Genomic DNA, 16,248 nt, shown 5'->3' on the forward strand with positions numbered 1-16,248 from the left:
TCCAGCTCTGCCTTTCAATTTTTCAATTTTCTCTTCAGCTGTGTAAAATCTGCTGTTTAACCCATTCACTGAATTTTAAATTTCTAGGAATATATACTGAATCTCTCAAACTTCTATCTGGTTCTTTCTAGAATTTGCCTGCTCATTTTTGACAGTCTCTTGTTGCTTGCTTATTCTTGTGTTTCTATCTTTTATTTCTAGACACATTCCATTTATTTTATACTCAGTATCTTATGTCCACGGATATCTAAGTCTTGCTGGCCTCTCCCTGAAACGCTGATACATACCCTTGCCTTTGGGAGAGGTCCTTCTACTGAATTCCTTTGCTGCTCACAGCCCCAGGTCTAAGTTCATTTCACTGGCTTTGGAGGTGGGCCCAGTGATGCTGGAGGAGTTACTACCCTTAAAGATTTCTCTTATTTCCTATGAGTTCATAATTTCATTAAAAAGAATATTTTTCTCAAGAATCCAGTTTTGTAGCAGGAGGGCTTTTGGAAGACCAGATCCACCACACTCCTAGAGGCTGGCAGTAATAACTTTTCAACACTGTGCCCCCAGGTTCAAATTTCAAAGGAATGTGGGAGAAGGACAAGTGATTATAACCCCGTTTCTCAGGAGTCCTGGGTAAAGAAAGTCATCATAATTTGGGCAGGGACCTAAAGAAGTCACCTTACATATCTGTGAGGCACAAACAAAATCAGTTCTGGGCTGGAGCTTGGTCATACTGGCTCACCAGAGTCAACTGTGTGCATCTCTTCCCAACCCTGAATTCAGTGACAAGTTGGTAGCTTAAAATTGGCAAATGCTATAAATCAGGGTTGTGTTTTGTTTTGTTTTGTTTTGAGACCCCGTTGTTAGACATTAAACAGCATACCACTGGAAAAAAACCTCCACAGTCTGGCCTACTCATCAATATCCCACTCACATGGCCAGTGTGATGATGGGAACTCTCTGCTCCATCCGGAGTGGACAGTGAACTATCCCCAATAAATGCACTAATTTTGGCCCTGCTATAAACGACTGAACCTGGGATGTGCTCCTCCTCTACCCTGGCTCTGTCCCCATCCCTCTTCAGACACTTCTCCCACCCACAACACCAGCCCTTTGTCTCTCATTGACTCAAGGGCATGGCTGATCCCACTGACTTTGCCAGAGTGGCCATCTTGTTTGAATAGTCTTTCAGAGATATCTCTATCATTCACTTTATAATTAATCACATTCTGTCTTGTGACACTTCTTCCACTATTGCCCTGAATTTCTTGTTGAACCATTTGTTGTTGATTAACACTTGGTATGAACTTAACTAAATAAATATATGCATTTTATCTACATATGTGAATAGTGGACAGCAACTGCTATCTTGGACAAAGTTCAAGAATAGATGTCTTGTGCCCCGGGTTCAAGTTGGTTCTGCCACCAACTCACTGTGTGACCTTGGATGTGTCATTCTGAGTGTGACTCCTTGCCATGACTGTGTCTCCAGTACCTCACCTAATATCTGTTAAACAGTAGATTAAGAATAACCATTGCTTGACCTTAACTAAAATCCCCTAGCCTTCCAATTCCACATTTGTTAAACTAGACCAGATGACCTAAAAAGATCCTTCTAGCACTCTTACTTGATGGTTTGATGTCTTGTTTCCACAACTAAATTGTAAGCCTCCTGGGGGGAAGGTCTTTATAGAGAGATGACCCAGTGTAACCAAAAGAGCACAGGCTTTGATGTTGGCTGTATCTACATTTGAATCTTAGCTCTACCACCTACTGGTTATTTTGCCTTGAATAAAGCATTTGATAGAGAAAATAATTAAATCCGCTTTATGAGGTTGTTTGAAGATAAACTGAGATACTGTCTGTAGGGCACCAGCATAGTGCCTGGCACCGCAGAAAGTTTCCCCTACCTTGGGGTCTCTGGGGCCTTGACAGCACTGTTCTAGAACGGCCGTGGATCCATCAGAATGGATGATCTGACACATTCTATTTTCCTTTTTGATTAGACTGTGGTCAGAAGTTTCCGCCTCCAGGTTTGGTGGAGACCACACCCTCCCTCCATTTCCAAGACCACTCCAACTCCCAAAGCAGAGAGACGGTGGTCCTCAGTTCTCATTCCTCTCCCTTCTGCAAGGCTGTCTCTCTAGGACCCCCAGCCTGCAGCCCCAGTCCCATGAGGGGGTTTCTGGGGCCTGAGCCAAGGCTGAGAGAAGCAGAGGGAAGACAGTGCTGCCAGGGCCCTGCTCCCGGTGCCGCCCACCCCCCATGCACGAATAAAGGCCAGGCACACAGGAGAGGTGAGTGGGCAGATCTGGCATTTGGCAGATGATTTCCCTTTTCCTTTTCAGGAAATCAAAAGCTGCTCCAGAGAAATTTGAGTTTATGGGAATGCCAGAGGGCGAAGTAATTTTAAATCTTCACAATAAATTCCACTAAGAGCAGGGGGGTGGGGCCAGCTCCGGGAGGGTCTGACTCAGAAAAGACCTGTAGCCCCACCTGGCCTCCCCCTCCCCCACTGGGTGCTCAAAGCCAGCACCTGAACTCTTACCTAGAAGACCAGCAGGACATTTTATTTCTAAGGCGGGGCTGGGGGGGGGGGCACTCTCCAAGGCATCACCTCTCAGCCCAGAGACCACAGCCCTAGACACAGGGTTTATTCCCGGAATTTCTCTACCTTTTGATCCCAGATGCTTTTGTGGGAGAGAAACAGGCCTATAACTCACCAACAAATTCTGGCGTCCCAAAAATGTTCTTAAATTCAACTCCATCTTCTATTTCATGAGCCAGGCCGAAGTCAATCAGCTTGATGTGTGGAATGGGAATATTCTTGTCTAACAACATAATGTTTTCTGGCTGGAGAACAAAAAAAAAAAAAGAAGGAAAGGAAGAAAAGATGGTAACTAAAGCCCTGTTTTGTGTCTTCACTTTGGGGTTAGGGTGAGGTTTGGTATTCTTTTTTAGGAGACTAAAACTCTTGGAGCGTCTGGGTGGCTCAGATGGTTAAGCGTCTGCCTTCGGCTCAGGTCATGATCCCAGGGTCCTGGGATCGAGCCCCACATCAGGCTCCTGGCTCAGTGAGGAGCCTGCTTCTCCCTCTCCCTCTCTCCCTGCTCATGCTTTCTCTCTCTCTGTATCTCTGTGTCTCAAATGAATAAATAAAATCTTTAAAAAAAAAAAAAAGAGAGACTAAAACTCTTTCTTGTTTTTGTGTCCTGTATTTTCCTGCGAACTCAAAAACAGGCACGGTGCTGAGGGCAAGGCCCAGGTTTTACCAAGCCTGCTGCTTATAGCAGAACCAGAGACCTTAGCTTCTGTCTCTGAATGGCAGATCCCTTTAATGCAGTGCCTGTTTCCCGATATGTTAGATGGGGCCAGTGAGAAACTTGCAGCATTTCCTGTAAACAAAACCACTGCCCCCATGTGAGGATGGGAGGGGTGGGAGCCTAGCAGCCTAGCCTCGGTTTACACTTGGCTTATTAACCTTTGCTTCCTGACCACCCTGTCCCCCCGGCTGGCCAGCTTCCTGTTGACAAACTCCCCTCCTCTGGACTAACCACGTAGCTCACACTTCTCTATGTGTTTAACTGATTTTGGCCTTCGGCAGGACACGGGGGACAAATGCACCTGATTTCCAGGGAAAACAGCAGCTGCCCAGGCTATCTCCAGCGTCATAGACAGAGGCTGTCAGATCTGATGCAACCGTGTGGGTGTGTGTCGGGTGGGGGATGGCCCTGCCCTGGCCTCATCCGCCACAGGCTCTCAGTGAGGCCAGAACGGGAGCCTGCCCTTCTCACTCCCACCCAACCACTCAGAGTCCACAGTGGGTGAGCAGGTCGCTCTGCTTCACCCTGTCCCCTCCCACTCCCTGCCATGAGGGTCCTAGGCTCCATTCAAACGGAATGTCCTGAAAACATACATCTACACCAAAACAACACATGTCACATTTGACATCAAATGTCAAAAGGGAAAACAAGACAGATGTCCATCAACTGGTGGATATGGTGTATCCATGTAGTGGAATCCTATTTGGCCATAAAGAGGAATGAAGGCAAAGGAAAAATAAAAAGGAAGGAAATATTGATACTTCTGCATGGACGAACCTTGAAAACATTATGCCGGGGACGCCTGGGGGGTTCAGTCGGTTAAGCGTCTGCCTTCAGCTCAGGTCATGATCCCAGGGTCCTGGGATCAAGCCCCGAGTTGGGCTCCCTGCTCAGCGGGGGAGTCTTGCTTCTTCCTCTCCCTCTGCCCCTCCCCCCACTCATGCTATTTCTCTCTAATAAATAAATAAAATCTTTAAAAAAAAGAAAAAGAAAACATTATGCCAAGTGACAGAATCAGTCAAAAAAGACCATGCGTTATAGGATTCCATTTACACAAAATATCCTGACAAGGTAAATACATAGAAAGAGAAAGTAGATTGGTAGTTGCCCAAGACTGGGGGGATGGGGAGTGACTGCTAATGAGTATGGGGCTTTTTTTTTTTTTTTTTTGAGTGATAAAGATTTTCTAAAATCGAGTGTGGTGTCAGTTGCACAACTTTGTAAACAGTACACTTTACATGGGTGAATGGTATAGTATATGACTTATTACCTCAATATAGCAGTTTTAAATAAATTAAGAAAATCAAATGTCCCTATTTCCAAAGTCCTAAAGAATTTCCCACCTTGTACCTTGGATCACATTATCTGTTCTACCTAGAGAGCCTTCTGCTTGATCTGCCCATTAAAATCCTAGCTGGGCTTCAAAGTCTACCTCAACTCAGCTAGCCCTTGAAAGCTTTCCTCACTGAGCACCCCTCCCCCACACTCACCAGAAATGAATCTTCCTCCCCAGTCCCCTTGGTGCTTATTTGACCCTTTTTGTTATGACATTTGTCACACTCTCTGTTGCCCAACAGTCCTTGTTGTCACTGCCCTAGCTCCTCTACCGGACCCTCAGCTGGAGGGAGGGATTCAGGTCTTTGCATGTTCACCCCTGCAGTGCAGAGCACGGAGGCAGGCAGGCAGGCTGAGTGCGGCCCTAACTTAGCCGGACTGATTCTAAATCTGGCCTGAAGACACTCCAGGTGCCGCAGCCCGAACTTCCTGGCTCTCCGCGACCTCATGTCAGAGGGGCTGGAAACTTTCACTCAAGGGAGCTGGCTGAGGCCTCCCCCAACTTTGAAAATAAATAACTAATACATCCCCTTTTGCATTTTTTTTTAACCTTATTTATCCTTTTTCCCCTCTGGAGATTTCTCTCCACTTTTATTTTGAAAATGTGTCAAAGCCCTTTCCCAAGCCAAAGCAGGGTCTTCAGCCCTGCAGAAAGGAGAGTAGGGACAGCGGAGGTCAGGAAATAGGACCCAGACAGATGGCCCCACTCCAGTACCCCCAATCCAGACCTCCAATGGCTGCCCCTGGACCCCAAGTGTCCTGGCACCCCATGCAGTGAGCTGTGCCCTCCCCACTGCCTACCATCACCCTGGCGGCAGGGGGGCGGGGGTGGAGAAGCTTCTCCTCCCTCCATTCCACCACATTCTTTAGTCACGTTATAGGGAACTTCCCCTCCTCTCCAGGGAATGGCCCTGAGGCTTGTCTCAGGGGCCGAGGGTCAGGGCCCGAGTCTTTCTGATGAGCAGTGTGCTGGGGGCACAGCACATTCTGCCTGAGGATGGGAGCCACAGTGGACAAAGGCAGTCACAGCGGACCTGGTGTGGTGACCCCCAGGATTATGGGGGAGTAGGAACTGGGTGGGGAACATCAGAGAAGAAGGAAGAACAACGGGAGGCTGAATCCTCCCAGGCAGCACTGCTCCGAATGCTGAGAAGCATCCTTGCCTTACGTCCTCTCACCTCTAGCGTCCCACAGCCTAGGAGAACTAGCCTCTCCACTGGCTTGTGAAAACCTCAGGGCCAGGCCACATTTTCCTACCTGAGTCCTGCCTGGCCCCACAAGTTCCTGTCCGCCCCAAGAACCTAACACACAGCAGGTGACTTCTCCCCCGCTCGGAACATTCTTCCTGCACAGTCCCTATCCCCAACCTGGTTAATTTCCTCTTCACATTTCAGTAAAAATAGTATCTCCTCCAGAAGGCCTACACGTGTGCGCACACATCCTCCCCAGTTCCCATAATGCCCTGTGCTTCCCCGATTCCACTGTCTCAAGGTGACGGCTTACTTATCTGTCTCCCCACACCGGGTTACAAGCTTCCTGAGAGTTCTGTTCCTCTTCTGGCTACAGAGCCTGGCATCCACCAGGTGCTCAGTAAATGTCCCCTGAGTGAAGACAGCTATTTGGCTGCACTGTGCTAACCACGCACGTGACATACTTTATACCTCATCGAACCCTCCCAACCACCTTCTGCAGTGGATGTCATCATTCCTCTGTTTCAGAAAGAGAAACCAAGACTGAAATACTGGCTTGTGAACAAGAGGCTTTTAACCTCTATCTGTTGGGACTCCAAAGCCTCTGCTCCTAACAACTAGAGTAAATGATCTTCCTTCCCTGGGGCTCAAGTGTCCTGGGAATCTATCCCAGGGGGAAGTGGGAATGCTGTTTGGGCCTGGCAACCTAGGGCAGGCTTGCACACTGGCACAGCAGGAATGTTCTGCTAGGTGGGCAGGCCCCAGACTCTTGTCCTGCCCTCATCACTCACACACTGGCCCACCTGGACCAAATGTACCTTCAGGCTCAGACCTGCCCTGACCGGGAGTAAAAAGGAAAATAGCCCCTCTATCTGCAGCTCCTCTTGCTTTCAGAAGGGCTTCCTTCTTGCTATCCCAGCCTCCACGAACCCAGCCTGATGCTACTCAGGAGGCAAGGCAGGGGCTGACATCTTCTGAACATTTGCCAAGGCAAGCAGCCCGCTACTGCTCCACGTCATCCTTGCCAACAGCACTGTTATCACCCCCATTACACAGATGAGGAAAAAAGCACTCAGAGAGCCAAAGCACTGGCCCAAGGTCCAACACCTCATAATGGCAGAGTCAGGGTGGGTTTCCTGGGCAGTCCAGCCCCTGCTGGCCACCACATCACCCAGTTTGGTTAACTATCTTTGGTGGTCCCCACTGACCATGAGAGAAAGCTCAAATGCCCGGTCTGATATTTGAGGCCTTAGGGCTCTGCTCTGGCTGCTCCATGCTGCCTTCCCAGCCTCATGGCCCATCCCCTCCTTGCACCTGCCCCCCATCCCCTCCAGGTGGCTATTACCACACCCAGAATGACAGCTCGGTTCCATCCTTCGCTCCAGCTCTTCCCCTGGCCTAGAATGCCTTTCCTACTCCCGTCACGTTTCAGAGACTGTGCCTCATCCCTGCCTCCTTCTACTTACTGCCTTACTTTTCAGTGAAGTGGTCCCTGGCCTTGGGCTCTAACCGGCTTGGCGCTGACAATGCTTATGAGCAAGTGGTCCTCCGTTGCAGGCTGTCCCTCATAATGTGACACTGCTCCTCTCCTGGGTGGTGGCCTTCCCGGGAAAATTCAGGTCAGCGCTGTTTCCTGGCGTCCCCTACGGTGTCTTGCATCCTGCATGCTCCACTGAAATATGCTGACATGCACTGAAAGAACTGGGAGTTAGTGGCCCTTCTCTTTCTGCCCTGGGGAGGTCCTCCACCACCTGTAGGGGGCGCCCTAAGGGCACTCCTCCCACAGGGCTGCTGTAGGCCTGGGTCAGAAGGGAGGACGACAGAGAGGATCCCCAAGGGCAGCTTGAGGGCCAGCAAAGCAGCAGCTCCCCAAGGTCTAGGTTCTCAGCTTCTCTGCTCCCCCCTTCCCAAACAGAGTAGGGCCCTAGAAAAGATCCCGGGCCTGGGTACTGGGAAATTCCAGTTTCACCTCCACCACACAAGGCCATGTGAACTTGAGAACACCATTTCCTCTCTCTGGGCCTCAGCACCCCCAATTCTAAAATAGACACTGGATAAGATCCAGAGCCCCTTTGAGCTCAAGCCTCTGCAACTGCAAGGTGGCCCCACCTCCCAAGCTGACTGGGCAAATTCCTACTCCTCTGGGCCCCAAGGCAGGACATACGAAAGGTTCAGGTCTCCTGGCTCCAGCTCAGGAAGGAAGAACAGGCCACTGTGACCACAGACTGCTGGGCCCAAGCCAGGCTGCCCTCTAGGGTAGTATGATCCTATCCATCTGTCCTTCTCCAGCTTTATTTACTTCAACCAAATACTACCCACATACTTGACATCACCTCCAAAGCATGGCTACAAGGAGGGATCACATTCCCATAGGTGCCACCACTGCCCAGCACAGGCCTTGTGGAGTTGCTACCCCAGGAGGTGAAACTGCCCTCACCTGTCAAAACAAATCCACCCAGTTCAGCCCACGAGGCAGGCAGCTGCGGGAGAGGCCAACATGCCCCACCGTGTCCCAGTGGATTTGGTCAGAGGTGCCTGCTATGGTGCTAAACCGGAAGCTGGTCCTCTGGGCAGGACCCATGTGAGTAGGTGATCCCCACCAGTCCAGTCCAGTGTGTCCAAGAGCCCCTGTAGGATGAACGCACACTCAGGGGGCTATATAGTAAGGTGCAAAAGGCTTGAACTTAGAGTCAGGCGGGTCTAGGTTCAAATCCCAGCTCTGTCAATCACAGTGAAACCTGACAGCCAAAGTCAACGGACCTCTTGCAACCTTGGTTTCCCATCTGTAAAATGGGACAACACCCCCATGGCACAGGGTGGTTCTAAAGACCCAGAGAGATGGTCCACGGAAGGATCAATGCCCAGCATGATTTCAAGTAATGGCGGCTATGTCCATTCACTCCTCTCTGGGATGTAGGAATGACAAGTCATCCCCGGGAACCTTACTGAATCCCTGCTGAATCCCCTGTGCACATGCCCTTTCCCTGACTTGCCCCCTGTCCCACTCATCCTCACTCCCATGTCACCCCTACAATGTTCACAATGTTGAGGCTGCAAGGGACCTCAGAGATCATTTAGTCCCGTCATGTTGCAGAGCCACTCAAAGAGGTCAAGAAACTGCCAAGGTCACTGAGCAAGGAGCAGAACCCAATCTCCTGACCCCCCCCCCGCCGCCGGCCCCCAGTGTCCTCTCCAGGTGCCTGTCACTGGGTGAGGCTGCTTAGCTCAGCAGAGCGGGGGCCCAGCCAGTTTGTGCCCTGGGGACAAGGAAGTTGCTTATGAACCTTCATTGCAAATGTCGAGCACGGCCCCAGATCATTCAGGAAGTGCTGGGCAACCTGAGCAAGCAAGGCTGCGTGCTGCCAGGCCTCTCTGGGCAGGTCTCCAGAGTGCCGCAGCAAACTCCCCCCTGGCACACTACAGATGAGACCATAGGCAGCCCCTTCCCGCAAGCCTCCAGTGTGGCCCGTGCACAAGGTCCCCCTCTATCTGGCATTCAAGGCCCTCCTACCTCTGGACACTCACCCCTCCGCCACATCCCAACGGACCTCCTTATCTCCCTTACCCCAACCTGCAGTTCACTCTGCTGGAATGGCCTTCCTCACAAGCTGCTACTTCCCCCTACCCCCAGCTCCGACACGTTCATTCTGGAATGTGTTCTGTGACCCCCACCCTCCAACACATACAGCTAGTTGTTTCCCCCCAGCGCCAGCAAGTTACCCTTGGTCAGAGCCTCTGGCGGCGAATCAACTGCACTGTAGTTCCTTGTGTGCCATCTCCCCACTGTCCTGAAGCCCCAGGAGGAGGATTGGGGCCCTGCCTCTCGTTTCCACCCCTTGCACCCAAGAGTGGCTGACATTGCAATTCCTGGATACTCAGGAATTGTTTCCTGGACAAATGAACAACCAGTGCAGTCACATATCCATCTCTTGCACCTTCAGCTTTTAGGGACTCAAGATATATAATGGCTAAGAGCTTTAGAACCTGGGTTCCAATCCCAGTTTCGCCATTTACCAGTCCAACACTGGGCAAGTCACTTAGCCTGTCAGCGGCAGGTTTCTCACATAGAAATTAGTAGCTCACGAGGGTTACCAAGAGGATCAAACAGGGTATATAAAGTGACCTGTTAGCATCACCTCTGTGATTATTTCCTTGATCATGTCTCTCCTTCCCAGAATGAGGGTCTTTATCATCTGCCTATTGAACTCCTACCCATTCTTCCAGGCCCAGCCAAAATTCTATCTCCCCCAGGAAGTATCATCTAAATCTAAATACCCAGCCCAGCTTCCTTCTCCCAGGTCCACACGTGTGTAGCAACCTCACCCCCCCGCAGCACCCACCACTGCCGAGAGCCCTATGTGTTAGTCCCGCCTTCCCAACCAGATCGCACACTTGCAGAGGGCAGGCCTGCTTTGCATGTTCTGTGTTCCTAAAAGCACCCAGCCTGAGGTTTCAGTACAGCCCAGCCTGTAGCATTTAGTTTACAAAGCATTCATACTCATTTGATTCTCACTCTCCGAGGCAGGTACTATCATCATCCCCATTTTACAGATGAAGAAACTGAGGCTCAGACAGGTTAAGTGCTTACTCAAGGTGCCTCAGTAATAAGTAGTGCAGCTAAGGTTCAAGCTCTGGCTGACTCCAGATCCTGTGTGCTCTCCCCTCTCCCCTGTCGCCTCCCTTCTTCTAGTTGATACAAGGGAGCCTGCTGGGGTCACCCCTGCCTGCTGGCAAAGTGGGCATGTCCAACTTGGCTCTGGTGCCTCAGCAGCTTCCTGTCCCAGCTCCATGTTTTTCCCAGAAAACCCACAGCTGTAGCTTCAGGAAGGGCCCCAACTCATTTGCATTTGGATTTGTTAAAGCACAGCTTCTGGCCACTCACTCATGGCCTCCTCCTCTGGGGAAGGCTGCTACATGGCTCCGACCTTCCATCGCCCTGTCTGGTAAAGCAGAAGGGAAAACCCACTCTACCTGCCTACTCTTTCTCTAGGCTCTGTGGCATGGAGAGAAATAAAAATTCACTTTTAAGGGCATTCAGGACCACTGGCTTTCGGCCTTGGGCCAATAAACAATGCTGGCTCTATGGTTTGTGCCAAACTAGCATTTGTGGTGGGCTTCCCCTGTACATCACCTTATTAGATCCTCACAGCCACCAAGAATGTCCAGTGGAAAAAAGACAGTCTCTTCAACAAATGGTGTTGGGAAAATTGGACAGCCACATGCAGAAGAATGAAACTGGACCATTTCCTTACACCACACACAAAAATAGCCTCCAAATGGTTGAAAGACCTAAACGTGAGACAGGAGTCCATCAAAATCCTAAAGGAGAACACAGGCAGCAACCTCTTCCACCTCAGCCACAGCAACTTCTTCCTAGAAATATTGCCAAAGGCAAGGGAAGCAAGGGCAAAAATGAACTATTGGGATTTCATCAAGATAAAAAGCTTTTGCACAGCAAAAGAAACAGTCCATAAAACCAGAAGACGACAGACAGAATGGGAGAAGATATTTGCAAATGACATATCAGATAAAGGGCTAGTATCCAAAATCTATAAAGAACTTATCAAACTCAACACCCAAAGAACAAATAATCCAATCAAGAAATGGGCAGAAGACATGAACAGACATTTTTCCAAAGAAGACATCCAAATGGCCAACAGACACATGAAAAAGTGCTCAACATCGCTCAGCATCAGGGAAATCCAAATCAAAACCTCAATGAGATACCACCTCACACCCGTCATAATGGCTAAAATTAACAAGTCAGGAAACGAAATGTTGGCGGGGATGCGGAGAAAGGGGAAACTCCTATGCTGTTGGTGGGAATGCAAGCGGGTGCAGCCACTCTGGAAAACAGTATGGAGGTTCCTCAAACAGTTGAAATTAGAGCTACCATTCAATCCAGCAATTGCACTACTGGGTATTTACCCCAAAGATACAAATGTAGGGACCTGAAGGGGTACGTGCACCCCAATGTTTATAGCAGCAATGTCCACAATAGCCAAACTGTGGAAAGAGCCAAGATGTCCATTGACAGATGAATGGATAAAGAAGATGTGGAATATATACACAATGGAATATTATGCAGCCTGGCTTGGACAGCCAGGAGCCCCAAGAGGCCTCGGAGCACCTAACAGTGATGGCAAAGGCAATAAGGGACAAAAGAGGAGGAGGGCACTGCATTTTTTGCTTCTTCATCTGAGAAATGGGGATCACGGTATCTATGCCAACCTGTATCAGCCTTCCCCAGTGTCCTGCCACCCTCGGAACCTGCCTGGCGGGCAGGTGGGGAAACACAAGCTTAGTCATTCCTCCTCTTTGGATGTTCCTAAGCCGACCTTCCTTTCCTAATCCCTTTGGAGGAAAGAGAGGAATGGGGAGAAATGTGGCCTAATAAGACTAGCTAAAATTCACAACCAGTACGTGTAGGGAGTTTCAGAATTTGCAGGGCCCTCTCATTAATACTGATATCTCCCTGGTCCCTCACTCCACTACCGTGGGACAGGAAGAAGAGGCAATATTACCTCCACTTTCAAGGCCAAAGAGGAGACCTCCCCAATGTCACAGAGCACAGGTGATGCAAATGCAGGTTCAATCCCCAGTCCTCTCCTCTTTCTGCTTCACCATGGCCTCCTGCTGTAGCTCGTAAGAGTCACCTGGTTGGCTTAATGCTTCCTGTTCCAACGTGTCTATATTTCAAATCTTTTATTTTTTTAAAGATTTTATTTTTAAGTAATCTCTACACCGAACGTGGGGCTCCAACTCACAACCCTGAGGTCAAGAGCTGCATGCTCCACCGACTGAGCCAGGAAGGTGCCCCTCAACTCTTAATAATGGCTCTCCATAGCTTAATTTCTGCCACATTTTGTTCTTTCCCTCCACTATTTAGAAGTTCAGCACCCTCAGTTCACTCCTCTTGGGGTTGCCCTCGAGGGACCTTGCAGGAGTTGATAAAGCAGCCAGCATGTATTTCTAGGGCTTGAAATGAAGGGGCCCAAGGGGTACACTCTGAGGCTGGGGCACAAGCCAAGCTTTGCATCTGAAGAACGGGAAACAGGGTCCGCCCCTCAGGCTACACCGAGAAGGTAAGGAAATCAGGTGAGACTTGTATAAAAGTTTCTAGAGCAAAGTAAAATACTTTAGAGCACATGTGGGCTGTTCAGGTTAAAATGTAAAGTAGAAAAAAGCATAAGAGAAAACTGTAAAAGTAGTGTAGTTATAAGCACCCTAACACACACACACACACATGAACACAACACACACACACACACACACGAACACAACACACACACAAACACATGAACACAACACACACACACGAACACAACACACACACACATGAACACAACACACACACAAACACATGAACACACACACATGAACACAGCACACACACGAACATGAACACAACACACACGAACATGAATACAACACACACACACACACGAACACAACACACATGAACACACCACACACATGAACACAACACACACATGAACACAACATACATACGTGAACACAACACACACAAACATGAACACAACATACATACGTGAACACAACACACGTGAACACAACACACACATACACACATGAACACAACACACGTAACACACCACACACGAACACACAAACACACACATGAACACAACACACATGAACATACCACACACATGAACACAACACACACACAAACATGAACACACATACACAAACATGAACACAACACACATGAACACAACACACAACACACACATGAACACAACACACACACACAAATACACGCACACACACACGAACACAACACACACACAAACATACACATAAACACACACACGCACACACCTGAACACAACACACACGCACGAACATGAGCACAACACACACACGAACATGAACACAACACACACAAACATACACATGAACACACACATGCACGCACATGAACACAATATACACACAAACACACATGAACACACACACGGACACAACACACACACATGAACACACGCACGCACACACACGAACACAACACACACAAACATACACATAAACACACACGTGCACACACATGAACACAACGCACACGCACGAACATGAACACAACACACATGAACATGAACACAACACACACACGAACACCACACACACACGAACACCACACACACAACACACACATGAACACAACACACACACACACACACACACACACACACACCTGTTCATAAAAAGCTGGAGAAAATACACCAAATGTTAACAATGGTTGTTTTGGAGTAGAAAGTCTATGGGCAACTTCCTTGCAAGTTTCTGTGTTTTCTACGAGTTAATACTTTTTATAATAGCCTAAAAGACCATCCTTCACTTAAAAAACATTAAAGGGTACCTTTGGGTCATCTCTTTCCCACATTCTTATCATTACCTCCAACTGGCCTACTCTCTCCCAGCTATCCTCTCTGCCTGCCAGAATTTTCTTTCAAAATCAGAAATAGAATCATGTGTATCCATTCATTAAAGGTCTTCCACCAATTATTGTTAATTTTCTTAAGTGTGATAATTTTCTTAAGGTCAGTAGATGCCTACAGAAGTGCTGAGAGTGAAGTGTCAGGATGGCAAGAATCTTCTTTCAAATTATACCGTTTTTAAAAATAACATATTAAAGAGGGCACGTTCTGCGTGGAGCACCGGGTGTTACGCACAAACAATGAATCATGGCACCCTGCATCCCAAACTAAGGATGGAATGTATGGTGATGAACATAATAAAAAATAAAAAAACATGTTTTTTATTTTAATTTTTATTTAAAATGTTTTTAATACTAAAAAACATATATACATATGGTATGTGTCTGTGTAGACACACATATATCAAAATCCCTTTTTATATAAACATATATTTTTCTTTTTTAAAGAGAGAAAGAGGTAAAGCAAATGCGCCTACATGTTGAATCTAGGGGGAAGGTGTAACGGTGTCCATTGTAGTCTTCCAATTTCTTTAAATGTTTTGAAATGTTTTCATAACAAAAAATTTTGAGGGAAAAAGCCTTCCATGGTTTACTTTGGCAGACCATGGTCTGCCCTGAAACTTCACAATCTCACCCTACTCTATCCTGACAGTTAAATCTCTAGCATGCTCACCCTACTCTATCATGCCTTACCTTTGCTTCATGCTGCCAGGTTTTAGTATGGAAACAGCCTCATTCTTAGAAGTTCTACTTCCAAATGCATGCACATTTTATAGCAACTAATAAAATATACATTTTTTTAAAATGTGAGGAATAACTTACTAGAAATAAAAAACAATGTAACCAGATGAGATATTAACTGTGTGAAAGAGAAGTGCATGGCACAATACAGACCTTTGGATTAATGGTGTGTCAGAGGCATGGTCCAAGGAAGTAAGAAATCTACAACTGTCAGAATCTGGGGAAAGAAAAGCTGGTGGCACCCAGCTGGCTTCGTATTTCCTCACTGGCTAAGTTTAAGCCCCAGCTCTGTCATTTAATACCTGCGTGATCTTGGACAAGTTACTTAACCTCTCTGAATCTCAATTGCCTTGTGTGTAAAAAAAGGACAATACCTTGTACCTCCATGAGTGGCCATGAGGATCAAATGAGAGAACAAATGTGTAAGCATACTCTATTCCAGAAAGTGCCATAAACATTCAAAGTATTATTAGTATCATTTCTGTGAAATCTTGACGAGCAGACCCCATCATGTCACGAACGTAAAAACAACTCAAAGGACGATCAGGGCATAGAGGAATTTGGATTTTGGGGGCACTTTGTTCAGAAAGTCACCTCTTCACAAACAATGAATCATGGAACACTACATCAAAAACTAATGATGTATGGTGATTAACATAACAATAAAAATTTTTAAAAAAAGAAATTCACCTCTTAATACTATTTATATAAACCAAAAAGCCCCACCATGAGAGTTCTGGGTTCCTGGCTTGCATATAATTTCATTTAATCCTCACAGCGTGTTCTTTTTGCTGAAAATACCAGTCAGACCTGAGGACGACCTTCCATTTTTGAATTCTCCAGTTGGGTTTGGGGTGTAGGGAAGACACACCCATACTCAGAAGAGAAACTCCCAAATACAAAATAAACACAAAACTACACAAACCCGCCCTCTACAAGGCCTTCATTTGTGTTGGAATGGCATACCAGGGTGAGGTTCCTGGGTGGTACTGAAACCCACTTCCTGGTAATCCAGCCTGCAGATGCCATGTCTGAAGGCACACTGGGTGCTACCTCATACTGGGGGGGGGGGCAGTCAGCCCCAGGGTTCCTTCCATCCACGTAAATACAGGGCAACATCATCTACCTTCACCTCCCACAACCACCCACATCAATGGGCCTTTCTGGGGTGTATTTACAACGCACACTGGCATGCTATTCCCTCTGC

At 47.8% G+C, this 16,248-nt stretch overlaps 1 protein-coding gene across 10 annotated transcripts in view; it reads right to left on the minus strand.

Moving 5' to 3' along the window:
• Positions 1–16,248, minus strand: part of DAPK2 (death associated protein kinase 2) — a 116,576-nt gene that overhangs the window by 22,701 nt on the left and 77,627 nt on the right. For all 10 annotated transcript variants that reach the window (XR_015768564.1, XR_015768563.1, XM_028099990.2 and 7 more), the window contains one exon: positions 2,715–2,844. Coding sequence is in view for 8 of the 10 variants with exons in the window: in XM_028099990.2 (XP_027955791.1) it covers positions 2,715–2,844 (130 nt within the window). In the remaining 2 variants the exon portion in view is untranslated. The remainder of the gene's footprint in view (positions 1–2,714; positions 2,845–16,248) is intronic.

This window comes from Eumetopias jubatus, unplaced genomic scaffold, assembly GCF_037043125.1.
Source record: "Eumetopias jubatus isolate StellerSeaLion01/CBP00866 unplaced genomic scaffold, mEumJub1_p1.0 scaffold_7, whole genome shotgun sequence".
Taxonomy (NCBI): domain Eukaryota; kingdom Metazoa; phylum Chordata; class Mammalia; order Carnivora; family Otariidae; genus Eumetopias; species Eumetopias jubatus.